The sequence below is a fragment of the Lytechinus variegatus genome, chromosome 3 (assembly GCF_018143015.1).
Source record: "Lytechinus variegatus isolate NC3 chromosome 3, Lvar_3.0, whole genome shotgun sequence".
Classification (NCBI taxonomy): Eukaryota; Metazoa; Echinodermata; class Echinoidea; order Temnopleuroida; family Toxopneustidae; genus Lytechinus; species Lytechinus variegatus.
In genome coordinates this window covers 36893701-36908935 of record NC_054742.1, presented here as the reverse complement: position 1 = coordinate 36908935, position 15235 = coordinate 36893701, and the positions used below count along the sequence as shown (strand labels likewise).

Below are 15235 nucleotides of genomic sequence, written 5' to 3'. Positions count from 1 at the left end.
TATTATATAAAGATTGTAACCTTGTTTATTTAAATACATGTATAAATCTAAGAGATTTGAATTTAAATCTTGATCTCAGTGGATTTGAAGTTAATCCTTAAGATTTGAACTGATAATAATATTTAATTATAATTTAAAAATTTGGCTGGTCACTATTCACAGCCGATCTGGGTCTATTTTAAATCCTTGCAATTTAGAGTGTGAAATTTATTTTGGGGAATCTCTATATTATGTGAAAAATAATTATATTTTTTGTAAATTGTTGTTATTGCATGTTACTGATGACTATAATTAAGGTAGGCCTGCTGTAGGCCTATATGAGATCGCCTGTGCGATTTGTAGATTAATATTGTTACATTTTGTATTGCTTTCGGATTAAGTTAATATATTATTATTCCATAAGAATACCCACCTGTTTTACGTGTACACTTTCTAGTATAGGTAGGCCTATACTCGATGAATGAAAAATAGGCTTTTGTCTTGTTCACATCTGTTTTGAATAAAGAAAGTTTGAAGGCGAATCAAACTGACTTAGGACCTATAGTTTAGATTTACCAAACGGTTAAAATAATGGAAATGGATGCATGGGGAGAGAGTGGATTTCGGGTTTGAGTCACCGATTTGAGGACCTTGGGCCATCTCTAGGCTCATCAAACTATGCTTTCTAAATGAATTTTAATTTCGATGAATGCAATAATCCCATTATTACAATGTGCCTCGACGCCCCCCCCCCCCCCCCCAAAAAAAAAAGTTCTGAAATTTATTGTAACATTAGACCCTATATATCGTGATATTACTTCTAATTTCAACAATGAATATCTTGTTTTTCTAGTGAGGCTTTGAAAATTATTTTCTTGGGATAGCCTTTATCTGATCATGACGAAGTCAGTCTCGGAACCACTCCAACTCCTCATGGAGCCGAGACTACAGGCCATGAAGGGGCCCAAGCAGCTGCGGTCACCTCATTGCCGGGCCCCATTGGCTAAGCAAGGAGGGAAAGGGGGGGGAAGAAGCCAAAATTGAGGGGAGAATTAAGAAAACAAAAAGTTGCATGATTATGAAAATATAGGAAGACGCGGACCCGGGGACGCGGATCCATCTGGATTAGACACAGTGGTTTTGAGAGGCCGATTATTGTGCCAAAACGATAAACAATATTATAGCCCCTAAAATGGTATTATGTCAAACTGATCCGGCTGGTGGATCCGCGCCAACCACCCCCCCCCCCCTCGCACTTCTGCCGACTCGCCCCTGGATCGTTCGGAGAGCATTGTGATTTGGCCTTTGGTCTGAAAGCTACAGGGCGCCATCCGCGGTGAAATCTTGCACCATAGAGATTTTTATCCATTTTCAATTCAATTCATTTATTTCCCAAGATAAAAGCATTAATGCAATTTCAAATTTTTTAACAACACAATGGACGGTACTCTGTAAGCAGTGCTTGTGATGAGTGCACCGTGACATATAGACAATAAAGACATAATGCAAAAACAAATTATCCGTACAAAGTACATTACATAACAGGGGAAACAAATGGAAAACAAATCAAACCAAGGAGGTTTCAAATGAGATGGAGTAACAGCAAATAAAATCTCTTTGAACAAGGTTAAAAGCCGCCAGCGGAAAGTATGTCAGGCATGCACTTTGCTCAACATCTCATGCAATTGTGCAGACAAATGATTCCCGCATGACTCCGCAGCTATAGGTCATAAAGGGAAATATGCTATTGTGATGATAATTACTTTTTCGCCGCATCTGGTCTGGTTATATGTGTAGTACATAATTCGGAGGCATGCAAAAATAAACTATGCAATTATGTCCTGAAATATGACTCAAATTTCCTCGACTAGGCATGTGCTGGCACTCATCTGGCATATACAATAATGAATAGCACTATTCCATCGACCACATTTGAAATTTTCATTTGCCGCAAACGATCGGAAAAGTGTTAAAATCTGGTTTCAGTAAAGGTCAAATTCTTACTTTTTCTACTAATTAAAGGTAAATTGATATAATCTGGGCAAATATCTCAGCGTAATAGTGCTTGGTTATTGATGTCTTGTCATACGTAAAAATTTCTGTTCGTTTATTAATATAAAAGATGGAAAATTAATCCATATGGATATTCGTAAAATTTCACTCCTCGGATTTCTTCACTGAAACTGTCGGCTTCGAAGGCGGACATCAAAAAGGTCATAACTGCCGTTCTTCCTTTTGCGCTTCTTTAGAAATGAACAGCTGCTTGAATAAATGTGTTGCCTGTTGGAACTCCAGTCATAGAAACTTCTTGATCAGACCAACTCTTACATTATATCAAATGAAACAGTAAACAAATCGTCAAACCAATCATCCTACAACTGTACCTTGAATTTATTTTCAAAATTATGTGGAGTGGTTGGGCAAATTATTCTAAAATAGCGTGACGTCCGATTTTTTCCCAGTAGAGTTGAATAAATCCAATCTCCCTCTCTATCTGGCTGCTCTTCTTTTAATTTTCCCCCAAAATTTTGCCCGCCCCCATTACTTTAAACATAATAGGGGCAGCATGTTCAACGATGTCTGATTTATTGTCAAAATGTAATCGTTATATAATATTGTTAAAGTAGAGGTACCGTGGCCGAGTGGTCTAAGGCGCCTAGCTATATACATGGAAAGTCCGGGGTTCGATCCCGGCCGCGGCACCTATGCCCGTTAGCAAAGCATTTAATCTACAAAGCTCTTTTATCTTGCTTTCAAATAAATTGAAATGCTATATTCATTATTGGTAACTAGGTGTGCACTTGTTTAAAAAAAAAGTTACGTAGAAATCAAATTAAATCTAATCACCCCTGTTTCATGCATTAATATTCCGCGAGTGAGCGTATCGAGTATAAGGGATTCCGAAAAAAAAATGAAATAAGAAGTTGTATAGGTAGAATTACTATTAACAGGGAATCCTTTCCCTTGTAGTAATTTTGTTTGTTGATTAGAAAGTGAGAGTCGACATAAACTATAGCCTACAGGGGCGGGCCAGATAAATATTTTCATCCATATTGTCCCCGACAGGCCGTTGAAAATTTATTTTTGTTGTTGGCCTTTCAAAAGGTATATTCCTACTCTTATTAATCCTAAATAAAAAAAAGCTACATCTTTGATTTATTTTTACAAACATAAACATTTCTGAGCAGTTTTGTGATCATGAAATAGATTCGTACTATTATACTGACTTTAATAGGGTTTTGTTAAAGGTCAAGTCCACCTCAGAAAAAACAATGTTAATCTGAATCAATAAAGAAATATCAGATAAGCATAATGCAGAAAATTTCATCAAAATCGGATGTAAAATAAAAAAAAGTTTAAACATTTCGAAGTTTCGCTTATTTTTAAAAAACTGCATAGTTATTATGCACAATTTTATTCACGTGCAAATGAGCGAATCGATGATGTCCCTTTTTCACTATTTCTTTTGTTTTTCACTGTTTGAATTATACAGTGCGTATCAAAAAAAAAGTTTACACTTTAAAAAAGCCCTCGGAATTAAAAAATAGACAACATGTGGGTATTTTTTTTTCACATATTATCTTGGGTTTGGGTCATATCTATCCAATGAAAGTAAAAGTTTTGACAGAATGTTACACTTGAGTGAGCACTGTCCATTTTTGTAAAGCTCACACAAATCTGTTTGCGCAGAAATGCTTGTTTTCACGCTGTGTCAAGAGGAAAGGGCGAAATCAAACTTACCCTGCGAGACATTTCTCATAAATTTCCCTCGGACTTTTGGTCAATTGAAATAAAACGGATACATTCAAGCATTTTGTAACAATTTTGTAACCCAAATTGAAATTTCAACACTTAGTAAGCACAACCTTTATCCCTTTTGTGCCAGCTGGATCTGAGGACATAACTAAATCTGAACAAAACTTTATGTAAGACATTTCCACCTTTTTTATTAAGTTTTTATCATTTAAAGTGGGTTTACATGTCATTTTACATTTAATACTTGTTTCTCCACACTTTTCCCAAGCTTGACAATGATTAACAAAATGAAAATCAAGCCTAAGCCATTTCATGTAAATCGCAGCTCAGTGTAAAGCAAATACGATGACCTCGGTGTGTGGGGGAGTGGGGTGGGCCGCAATGCACTCTTCGAAGTGTTTTGGGCAAGGAAACAAGTTTAAAAGGTAAAAGATATCTTCAAATCAATTTTACTAGCTAAATTCCACGTGTTCTTTATGATTTAGGTCTACTTTTATTCGCATAACTATTTCAAAGTTCTGCGCAAATAATTTTTCACTAACTTTTCAAAAGTATGTGGTGCTCACTCAAGCGGAAATATTTTTCGACAGTTATATCGTCAAATGCTTGAATGGATCTGTACCAATGATAAAATGTGTAAAAATATTCAGGATATTACAAATGTATAATTTTACAGGATTTTTATTAAGTGTAAACTTTTTTTGATACGCACTGTATAATATTTAAATTTTACAGATTTGACAATAAGGACCAACTTGACGTAACCATAAGATGTTTAGAAATGGTCAATTCCGCACGTTCAGGGAGAAATAAAACTTTGTTTCATAGGACAATGGAGAGAAAATTAGAATATTATTATAATATATCATATGTTTGTGGATCCCCTTAAACCTCCAATTACATAGGCGGATCTAGGGGCCGAAGGGCCCTCCCTCCCCCCCCCCCCCCCATTGGCGGAGCAAAAAGACAAAAGAAAAAAGGGGGAAAGAAAGAAAAAAAAAGAAAAATAAGGGAAAAGAGAGGAGGAAAAAAGAAGGAGAAACATAAAAGGAGGAAGGTGAGTGAATAAAATAAGATAAGGGGAAGACTTGGAAAATATTATTTTTTAATATTTCATGCCACTGTACAGTATCAAATTTTCGCTCGCGCTTCGCGCTCGCATTGCCTTTTAGGTGATCTTTATCGCTCAGTATGGAGCTTAAGTATCAAATTTTGTAGTCAGTATTATATACAAAACATATTTCAGCTCCGATATTCGAACTTTCATTATTTCATTTCATTTACAGATTGATTTTTAAAACTCAGAACTGTAAGAATTTGTATGTTTTATCTTCTAAATACATGTACTAACATTTTCTGCTAGCGCTTGAAATGTCCAGCTTTTAGACCATAATAACTTAACAGATTTTGCGCCCTCATTTGGCTTGTTAAATTAATAAATAATATATTAATTTAATAAAGAACATTGCCCCTTTTTCAGACTGGAATATCGACAAGCTTGATCTCCCGCTTAGGAAGAGAAATAAGAAGATAGTCATCATTTTCATATGATGACATAATGTTCTTAGAATGTCCCGGTCCTATGTCAAAACTCATATTGATAATAATGAAACATATCAGATCTTTTTTAACTGCGATTCAAATCCACCACGTAATTTTCCTACAAAGTGCTTAAAATACAGAGATTAAATTGAACTTTTTTCAGATTGGAATAATATCAATATTTTAAGCTCGAGCTTCGCGCTCGCTTTATTGATTTTCATGATAAAAAAGGGTATTTAGAATGCCCAGATTCTAGGTCGAAATCTGAAACACGCGCACGCATGTTTATTCAGATACGAAGCTTGTTCTCTACTTCAATCATTATGAGCCTATAATCCAGTTTCATATCAGAATATCAAAATTTACTGCTCACCCTTTGCGCTCGCATTATCAAGTTATACCCATTTTTCATGATTTACAAAACATGAAGAGAGTGTCCCGTTTATATAGGTTTGAAATCTCATTTTATCCACTCGCGCTTCGCGCACGCATCAATATTGTTTGGTTATACACTTATACCATTGATGATTACAAAAAGTGCATAGAACGTTAATTTTTCAGGCCGGAAAGTCAAAAAAATTCAGCTCACATTATTTAATCATTGAAATATGTATTGTCTTAATGGCTAACTGCAAATCGTCCTTAACAGGACAGGTCCCTTTTCGACAGAACGCATTATAAAAAGTTCTGATCGCGCTTTGCGCTCTCAGTAATAATTATCTAGTTACATAAACGCATTCAGGTTTACAAAGTTTGCCCACGAATGTTCAACTGAATTTTCAAGACAAAATATATGAAATTTCAAAATTGTTTAGCTCGCACTTCGATCGCGCTCACACTATTTTAATAAATCGATCACGAAAAAAAAGAGAAAAGGGTAAAATATATATTTTCCAAATATTATGTTAAAATCTACCATAAACTTGGATTTTTGTAATAAAAATGTCAAATTTTTTGCTCGTTCGCTTAGCTCGCTCGTAACTTCTTATGAATTTTACGTGATACACCATTTCGAGCCCCCTCAATTTTTTTGGCGCATTACGTCACACGGACAACCCCTTCAAAGAAAGAAACAAAAATCAACTTTGAGCGACCGATCGGAAAAATATGGGTGAAAAAAGTTTCGCCCCCCCCCCCGCCATTGGCGGAGGCTGGATCCGCCCCCTGCACTTAAAATTGTAAATGGAACAAAAATAACGAGAGCTCGATGTCCGAGCTAAAATATGTTTTGTATATTAACTTCAAAACTTGCCTCATATTAGCCTATTGATGAATATACCGTACAGGCAATTCTGGCGCGAAGCGCAAGCAAACATTTTATTTAGTAACATAAAAGATTTTTTTTTTTTGCAAGTCTTCCCCTCATATTTTTTCATTCACTCGTCTTCCTCCTCTTATTTTTCCTCTTTTGTTTTCTTCTGTCTTTCTTCTTCTTTTTCCTTTTTTTCTTTTTTTCTTTCTCCCTTTTTCCTTTCTTTTTTGCACTGCCAATTTTTTTTCATGGGGGCACCTGGCCTGGGGGGCACACCAAATCTCACGTGCCCCCCCCCCCAGGCCCCAAGGGCAAACATGGCAAAACCCACCTAAAAAGACGCAAAATTTCGTTCGTACGTACAATTTTGTGTGTGTGTATTGTGCCTCTCAAATGGGGGTCGGCTTGCCCTCCCCCCCCCCCCCCCCCCTGGATCCGCCAGTGACTCTACCCTTGCCTCTGATCTGGCGACAAAATTCGGACTCACCTAATTGGTCGGAACTCGGAAGTATTGGATTTAAATGTATTTGTGTGCGTACCATGTGCCGTAAGTGACATTCCAGACTTCCCGTACGTACTATTGATCAAGCTCATTCAGCTTTATCTATCTCTGAATGGGGTTCAGTGTAATACTACTACTACGGTATACTACGACCGCATGCATGCGCTATACGAGTACGTAACGAGACTACGAAATGGTAAACACAACAACACATGACGAATACGGTACAACTTAACTACAAGGATGTGTTAAAACCAAGTTTGCTAATGCTACATCATCAGATGATTGACATCATTCCTGGTCTGAAAAAGGTACAGCAGGTGAGTGGAAAATCGTAATTTTTATCCTTGTAGTAAACTGAGGAGAAGATGGGCATTATGATGAACAAATGATAGAGTTAGGCCCACTTGAATAGAATTGTGAATTTGATGTGATAGTGAATTGAACGACCCGAAAAAAGCGTGGCCTAACTAAAGTAAGAGTAGACAGGCGCCGTTTGTGTGGCAATCAAACACACGTTGGAGCTCACATATATCTAGTCATACGTGTAGTTTACTTACTTTACTTTACTTTACTTAAGTCCTCGATGCTGTAGGCTTGTGTTGAGTGCCTGTTCATCGATCGGAGTATCTCCTCTGGTGGTTGTACAGTATCCATGATATTAGAACAAAATATATACCGGTACTTAAGACGAGAAAGGACTGACGGAAGTGTGTACATGTATGCTAGAAACCATGGAAAAACAAATACAATACTGCCTTCACTGGCTTATAGAGCAAATCATAATTCCTTGACCAGTGCCTATCTTTACTTTTAGCCTCCTCGTTCTACTTACTGCTATTTTACTAGCATGACTCTAAAATGCTAACGGCCTACTAACTACGGTACCGGTATGCGGCGCTACCGGTATCTAGAGAGTAGAGGGCTAGATTTAGTCAAATAGAGTGCTACATGTAGATCTAACGAGTAACGTTAGTAATAATCATACCGGTAGGTCTAGATAGGAATAACCGTCGTTTCTGGGGAATTTAACAATTTCTGACATTTAATGATCATGATGATGGTGGTCTTTTCTACTTTTTTTTAGCCTTGAGCTTGCCTTTAGTTTGAGGACTCCATGATGATGTTTTTTTTTTATTTTGACATGTATGGTAGGGGGTCCTAAAATAAAGGAAAGCTGCGCGGGTCCTAAAGCTACGCACCACTCATCACGCATACAGTTTTTATGGCAAATGCGCACTCTGTGTTGAAGTGTGAGTCTGTGACTGCAGAGTGATGAAGGATTCCTATTCAATTTTTTTCTACAGAGGCTGCAGTAAATCTCTAACGTTAAATGCAGAGAAAACAATTTTTTGGAATTTTTGAGTTATAATCACTTTAATTTCATTTTATCCTATAATAATGTGAATATGGTAGTGGATCGTATTACCAAACACTTTTCATGAATTCAATCATATCAAAAACATTCTCATATCTCACCATAAATACACAATTACCTACAAAATATAAATATGTAAAAAAATTGCCGAAATCGTTTTTCTTTTTGACGATATTAGCTTCCAATCGGACCCCTCTCCGCATGTGAAATATTTTGGTCACTTGAAAAAGGTATCGTATTACCGAACGTGTGTTTTCTATGGGAAAAGTTGAGAAAACAACAGAATCACTGAGCTATTTTGACCATATTTTATTATTTTTAGAATATTAAGACTTTGAAAATGTGTTTTTGACCATTTTTCATCATCTTTCTATTCAAGTTCCCTTTGGAAGGATGTTGCAAAGAATTGAGCGTATGAAATTATTTTCTGACGTGTACATGTACGATGTGCGCGTTCGGTAATACAAGGCCGGTTGGTATTACAATCACTATACATTTCAGAAATTGAGGCACAGGAAATACTATTTATTTACACCATAAATCGAGTGCACAGCTTAAGGACCCCTTCTACATCGGGGGGCGAAATCAAGAGGTGTTTGGAAAACACAGCGGGATTTTCGTATTTATAGTGAGTTTTGCGATATTTTCTTCTTGGTTTAATGATCTTTAGAATGTTTGCCAATTGCCACAAATAAGTGAAAGATAATTGTTCAAATATTAAAATTGGCATAGTTTTTATCGTCTGAAAACAAAGTGCGTAGCTTTAGGTCCCCCCATCATACTTCTTCATCATGGAGCCTTGAGTCTGACACTCTTCTCATATGCAGAAGCGAGACCTAGACACCAGTCCCAGGGTTAAATCGTTTTGTACGGGTGAATCTTTTTAATTTGAACCTTCAAACGCCTAATGATGGCTGCGTATGAAGGTTCTAAAAATTGGTTAATAAAAAAGTGAAAATTTTAGGTTTCTTATCAGACCAATCTCATGTAGATCCCTTGATCCGTTTGTCAACAAAGCAAATACAAGACCGTCTGACCCTTGAACCGTGTTGTTATGACGTACATTTGATTAGCGATCTTACAAAATGCTGTTTTGAAGAACAATTCATAGATTATGATTTGACAAATACTAAAATTTAATACTAGATTATAAATAATTATTATTTTTTCCCATGAAACTGGCATCAGCGCAGGTCGCCACCTGCACCTGTGAATTCTTGAGAAATTTGAAGCTACATCATTACATGAATTAATTTGCATTCTGTTATGACTCCATCCTTTTAACCTCCATGGTGGCACCATCATGACCATGTAGATATGAGTATACATGTATGACTTCACATGCCTTTTTTTTGTCTGGCATGCATTGTGTTTTATATTGTCAATATTCCACTAGGGCTTACATGTACATGTAGGCCTAATTGTATACTGTCAACAAGACCCATGGTCAACCATCATCAGCATTAAATTTATCAAAATTCAAAGTTTGTAATAGTAGGCCTACAATGTAGTTTATGTTGGCCATATATGTCAGTGGACCTCAGACATTTGGTCCAGTGATCACTCTAATCACCAGATTCTCTATGTCCATATCGTCTTATAACCAGCTGGTGTACTACTACCCATTTTCTTTTCATTCATTTTGCCCAATGAACACTTTGTCCAATTAGACCAAATGGTATATGGACCAAATGGCTATATGACCAAGTAGCAATTAGATGAAATGGTGAGTGGACAAAATGGCAATTAGAGTAGACCATGGAGCTACTAATCAAATGTAGCTCCATGATTAGATCATGTGAATAGTGGACGAACTGATAGTAGACCAAATGATAGTTGGGAATTGGACGAATTGGCATTGGACCAATTGATTGGAAATATTGATTGGAAATAAACCTCCCATACACACCGCACTGGTGTTACTGATAGTACACATGCCATAATGATAACAATCGGCTGGCATGTTCTAGCTGTGCATAGAAACATGACGAAGAAGCAAACCTTGTCTTTTTGGAATCAAAATTTTGTATTTTACATCTCATATTTTGAGAAACTGCTGTGATGATTATATTTGCAAGAAGTTATTTTTTCCTCATCAAAAGTGGGATAAGCAGTTATCAAAGAGGGTGCAGCAGCTCACTATTTTCCCTAGACTGATATATCCACTGTTTTAGGGGAGTTTTTAACATTTTCTGATTTTTTGTCCCAAACAAAGTCTTTGCGAAGCATATCCCTGACAGAAATAGACTTATAATATTAATTGGTCTACATTTTCCCCAAACGCTATATAGTTAGGCTTGACGCGAACCACCCTGTTACAAGTCCTGTGGGACACTTCCAGCTGTGTAGGAGGAGAACTAAGAAAAATCAGATTAAAAAAAAAAAAACTCTTAAACAGTCAAATTTTCAGTCTGCAAAAGGGGAATCTATCCAAATGTGATGTACATGTAGAGCTAAAGAGAGCTGCATATCTCACTTTAGTTGACTCAGTGATCTCTACAAAGCGACTCATCACCAAAGTGCAAGATAGACCAATCAATTTTAAGAGAAGGTAACTGGGTTATGGTGTAAGGGAATATGATGACAATTGATTCATCCTAATCCTACTTCAATGCACAACTCAGCTGGAAAGTTGAAATCGTCTGTTTGGAGGATTTTTTTTTTTAGAGAAACTGTACTGAGATGATTTTGATTATTTAGAGCTTAATATTAAGAATACACAAAACAAAAACAGGGTTTAGCTGTAGTCTATTCACAAATCATGCACCTGAAACTGCAATGATACACAAGCCTTACATGTAGAAGTCTTGCATTTGTCTATGATTTTAGACTTTTTATACTATGACTCATTCATCCACTGTGCACCAGTGAAGCATAACTTGACCCAAGTACTGAAATTTATTACAAAGAATCATTAAAATATATATTATAACTTGGGGAGTTTAATTCTTATATTTTTTTCTGAATTTTTTTTCACAAAATATGATTCATAAAATAAGATTTCATTTGGGGTCTAAAAAGTTAGAAAAAAAATGAAATTGAGCCCAATGAAAATCTAAATCGCTGTTCACCGATGTTCTGCATAGTGCATGTAGTGTGTAGATCTGAGCAAGAAATTTTTATGTGCCACATTTTCTGAACATGCGAGAAAAAAATTTGGTAAAACTGATTTCTTTTCCCTAACTACTGTATTTTGACAGGTACATGTATGGTGCTTTAAAATTTAAGGAGTGCAGTAGGCCCAACCATATAAGCAGGCCTATATTCTGACATAACTTTCTTTAAAAACCTATTTTTATGCAAATTTTATTTTTATGCTTCTGCCCACCTCAGGTGGTTGTTAGAGGCATTATGTTTCCACAATCTAGATTGTCTATCCCTTTTTCATTTTCTCAATTTGACAGATAAACTTCAAACTTAGTCCAAACTGAATTGATGGTTTTGATTAAAAAAAAAGTTATCTCAACATGGATGATTTCCCCCAAATGTAAAAAAAATGTTGCTTTGATAGTTGATTGATTAGTGTTATTTTTTACTTTTTTTATTTCAGAGAGGACTGTGGCTACGGCTTGGTGTAAGTTTGTATTAAAGACTTCATAAAATACTGTGGGCTCTAAGCGTGAAAAGTTAATCAGAGATGAAGGAAAATTACAAAATGTGGCTTTCACATCCAGCATCACAGGACAAGTATCGTTATCGAGGTCGTTGAACCTCCAGATAACCAGCTAAGAATCATACCATGTATCCAGTCGGTCTCCAAGATTCTGAACGGGAGCAGGCTGTCGTTCATTCAACAAATCAACTTAATATATCATTGACTTCCGGTAGTGTAGGTGGCCTAAGTGGTGTTAGCAATGTTGGTGTTCGAGGAACCCTCCAACGAAACCCTCAGCTGACTGCTGAAGAACGTCAACTCAGAAGTAGGTATCGGAAAAGGCGTAACCGTATAGGACTCCTACTTATCTTTGCCACATTACTTCTATTTGCTGGACTTGTCATTTGTGTGAACACGAAGGAGTACATTGCCGGAGCAACGATCAGTGTAATTGGAGTTCTTCTCGGAAGTTCTTCCATGGTACTTTGTCTTCTTACAACAGACTCTTGCGGGAGAGTGGGTGGTCTTCATGGGATCCGGGAACGAGTATCGAGTTACTCGCGATCAAGCAGACGTCAGAATTCAACCAGAGATCGTGCCAATATCCAGGGGTTGCAACCTCGTGATGGGGATGGTGCAACAGCATCCATTGCAAACTCTTCCATCAATATTCATGAAACATTAATGTTACATTCACTTTCACCATCATGTAACTTGTCAGGAGATTTCTTAAGTCACCTTCCACCGCCATCGTACGAGACTGCAGAGATTTTACGACGGGAGGACATTGGGGCTGATCACATGTTAGGAGATGTACAAGGTGCTGCCGGTGGCTCTGCCAGTTTTCAGTATGTTCAATTTCATTTGATAATATTATGTAGGCCTTTTACTTGAAAACAAAAATCTTATGTGTACATGTAGGAGCTGATGCAAATGTAAATTATTTATCAAAACAAAGCAAAGACCAAAGGGCATCTTCTTTCTCCGTGCCATCAAAATCTGTGCACTTCCTGTCCGGTTAGCTCCCACTGTGGGGCATTGGGCAGTATACCCAAAGATGAAGAATTAATTTTTGTTTTTGATTAAACAAGAGATTTAGAGCACTTTGTCTAGGTAAACAAGCTTGTATATCCAAAAAAAAAAGAGCTCAACATTTCCATGACCAAGCTGTAATCTTAATCAAATATTTGTATCCTGGTATTTTTTTGACAGGTACTATAAAGTGAGCCAGACGGACATCCATGACAACCCATTAGCATCGTCGTCATCAACCAACCTTGCCTCATCATCGACTGCCCCCGTCTCAAGCCACATGTGCGAGGAATGCGTCCAACGTCAGCAGCAACACCTTGATGACAGTGGGGGTGCACAAAGCCACCCTATATCACCTGAAGAACAAATATTACTAGCGCCAGCTATAGTTGTTGAGCTACCAACGTATGATGAGGCAATTGCTGAAGATAGGTAGCAGGCAAAGTGTGTTTGGCATTGCTTGTCAGCAGCTGTAATGAACATATTTCATGATGAAATTTCATGCTAAAGAAACAGAAACTTTAATGAGAATAACTGACATGTCAGAAGAATGAAAGTTATAATCCATCAATGTATTTATACTTCTCACCATATCAATTTAGACCATTACTTCAAGATTTTTAATAACTGTTGTCTATTTATTTCTACCAAACAACTGATATGAGTGAAAATAACATGTACATCATTCCAAGGGCTAAAAATTGGCTTCCATCATTGTGTCTTTTCTACTGAACATGATTTTTTGGGGAAAAAAATTGTCTTATTTGCATGGTCAATTTTCAATGATTATATTCTCTTTGTATGCTAATACTACAGCTAGAGCGCCTTTGTCAAATATTACCCTAAAAAGTAAGTATGCAAGTTACATGTAAGTGATAAAATTATTAACGATACAACATTGGTATTCTCATGTGATCATAACATATGATCGGGAAATACCTTTTCATTTCTTAACCTTAACTAGGCCGGGCTTTTTTGGCTGTTCTGTGGCCGCCGATTGCGCCAGCGCCGCAAAAAATTTGCATGCTTGTAGTGTGCAATGTAATCTACAAGGCTGTATGGTAAAATTTTCCAAAATAATGAAATTTTATATGAATTAATTATGCTTATTTATGCATAAATCGTACTTTTTGCTCTAATTCACTGAATAAAGCTCCTAGAATGCTAATTTTTTGTAAAAATATTCTTTGTAGCAATCTTAACAATCGCAATTGAAAAAAACTTCGGTTTGGAAATCAATTTCTTATGTATTTTATTGTTTTATGAATTTCTTATGTATTTCCTTGTTTTTCTTTGTGTTTTTTTTCACCAGATTTATTGTACAACCGTTTTGAAGCATATTTATACTAAAATCAATTGATTTCAGCTGTTTAAAGTAAAATAATCATACCTTTATGAATAAGATGAGAAAACTAAATTTGCATTGACTTTGTACACAGAATCATGTTTTGGAACAATTTTTTGTCTGACATGCACTTACAAAATGTTGTGTAATTTCGGAACTCCGTACCCGGGCATCGTAAATTTGGTCTCAAAAGATGAGCGAGACTTAAAAGTATAAACTCTGCGAGTGGCGCAGTCCAAAAATTTCGCGTGGCAGAATGGTTGCAGAAAATGTTGAGGGGGGGTTGATTCAACCCCCCTGGCCTGTTTAGGGTTAAATTATTATTGGAACTGTTCTCCTACACTCATGCTAATTGTTCCAAGACAGTTCTGCATGTATATTGTTTGATAAATACCCCAGGTATTAAAGGGAAAGACCACCCCTGATACCAAAAGTTGACTTGAATAAAAGAGAAAAATCAAACAAGCATAATGATGATAATTTTAAATCAACATTTTGGTGGGGTGGACTTGTTCTCTTGTATGTGGCATTGGAAGATACACATTGCTATCTTATATAATCATTGGTTAGATACAAGTAATAATGGTTTATTAAAACACATGTCATTCTTTATCTATATTAAGTATGATAAATATGTTACTCTGTTATGTTGATTTTTTAATGTCATCTACCTTTTTTTAGGTTTAATATTTCCACTTGTAGTACTAAGATGTATTTTTCTACCTTGATGCTGCTGAATTGACGCTTGAGGCTGTTACATGTATATGTTTCATATTGTGTCTTTATAAGTATTTCAAAGGAACATTATAAATGAATATCCAAGAGCAATCTGAAAAGAAGTTCAAAATCAAGGA

At 36.3% G+C, this 15235-nt stretch overlaps 1 protein-coding gene across 2 annotated transcripts; it reads left to right on the top strand.

The window, feature by feature from the left end:
* Positions 1-7089: 7089 nt before the first annotated feature.
* Positions 7090-14038, top strand: LOC121410915. 2 transcript variants are annotated; one of them, XM_041603299.1, is made up of 3 exons: positions 7090-7342; positions 11960-12852; positions 13217-14038. In XM_041603299.1, exons 2-3 carry the CDS (start codon positions 12149-12151, stop codon positions 13470-13472), a joined length of 960 nt encoding a protein of 319 aa, XP_041459233.1. In that variant the 5' UTR covers positions 7090-7342; positions 11960-12148; the 3' UTR covers positions 13473-14038. The 2 variants fall into 2 exon arrangements, with proteins under 2 accessions (XP_041459233.1, XP_041459232.1); XM_041603298.1 differs by having other exon boundaries at positions 7090-7351.
* Positions 14039-15235: the final 1197 nt, after the last annotated feature.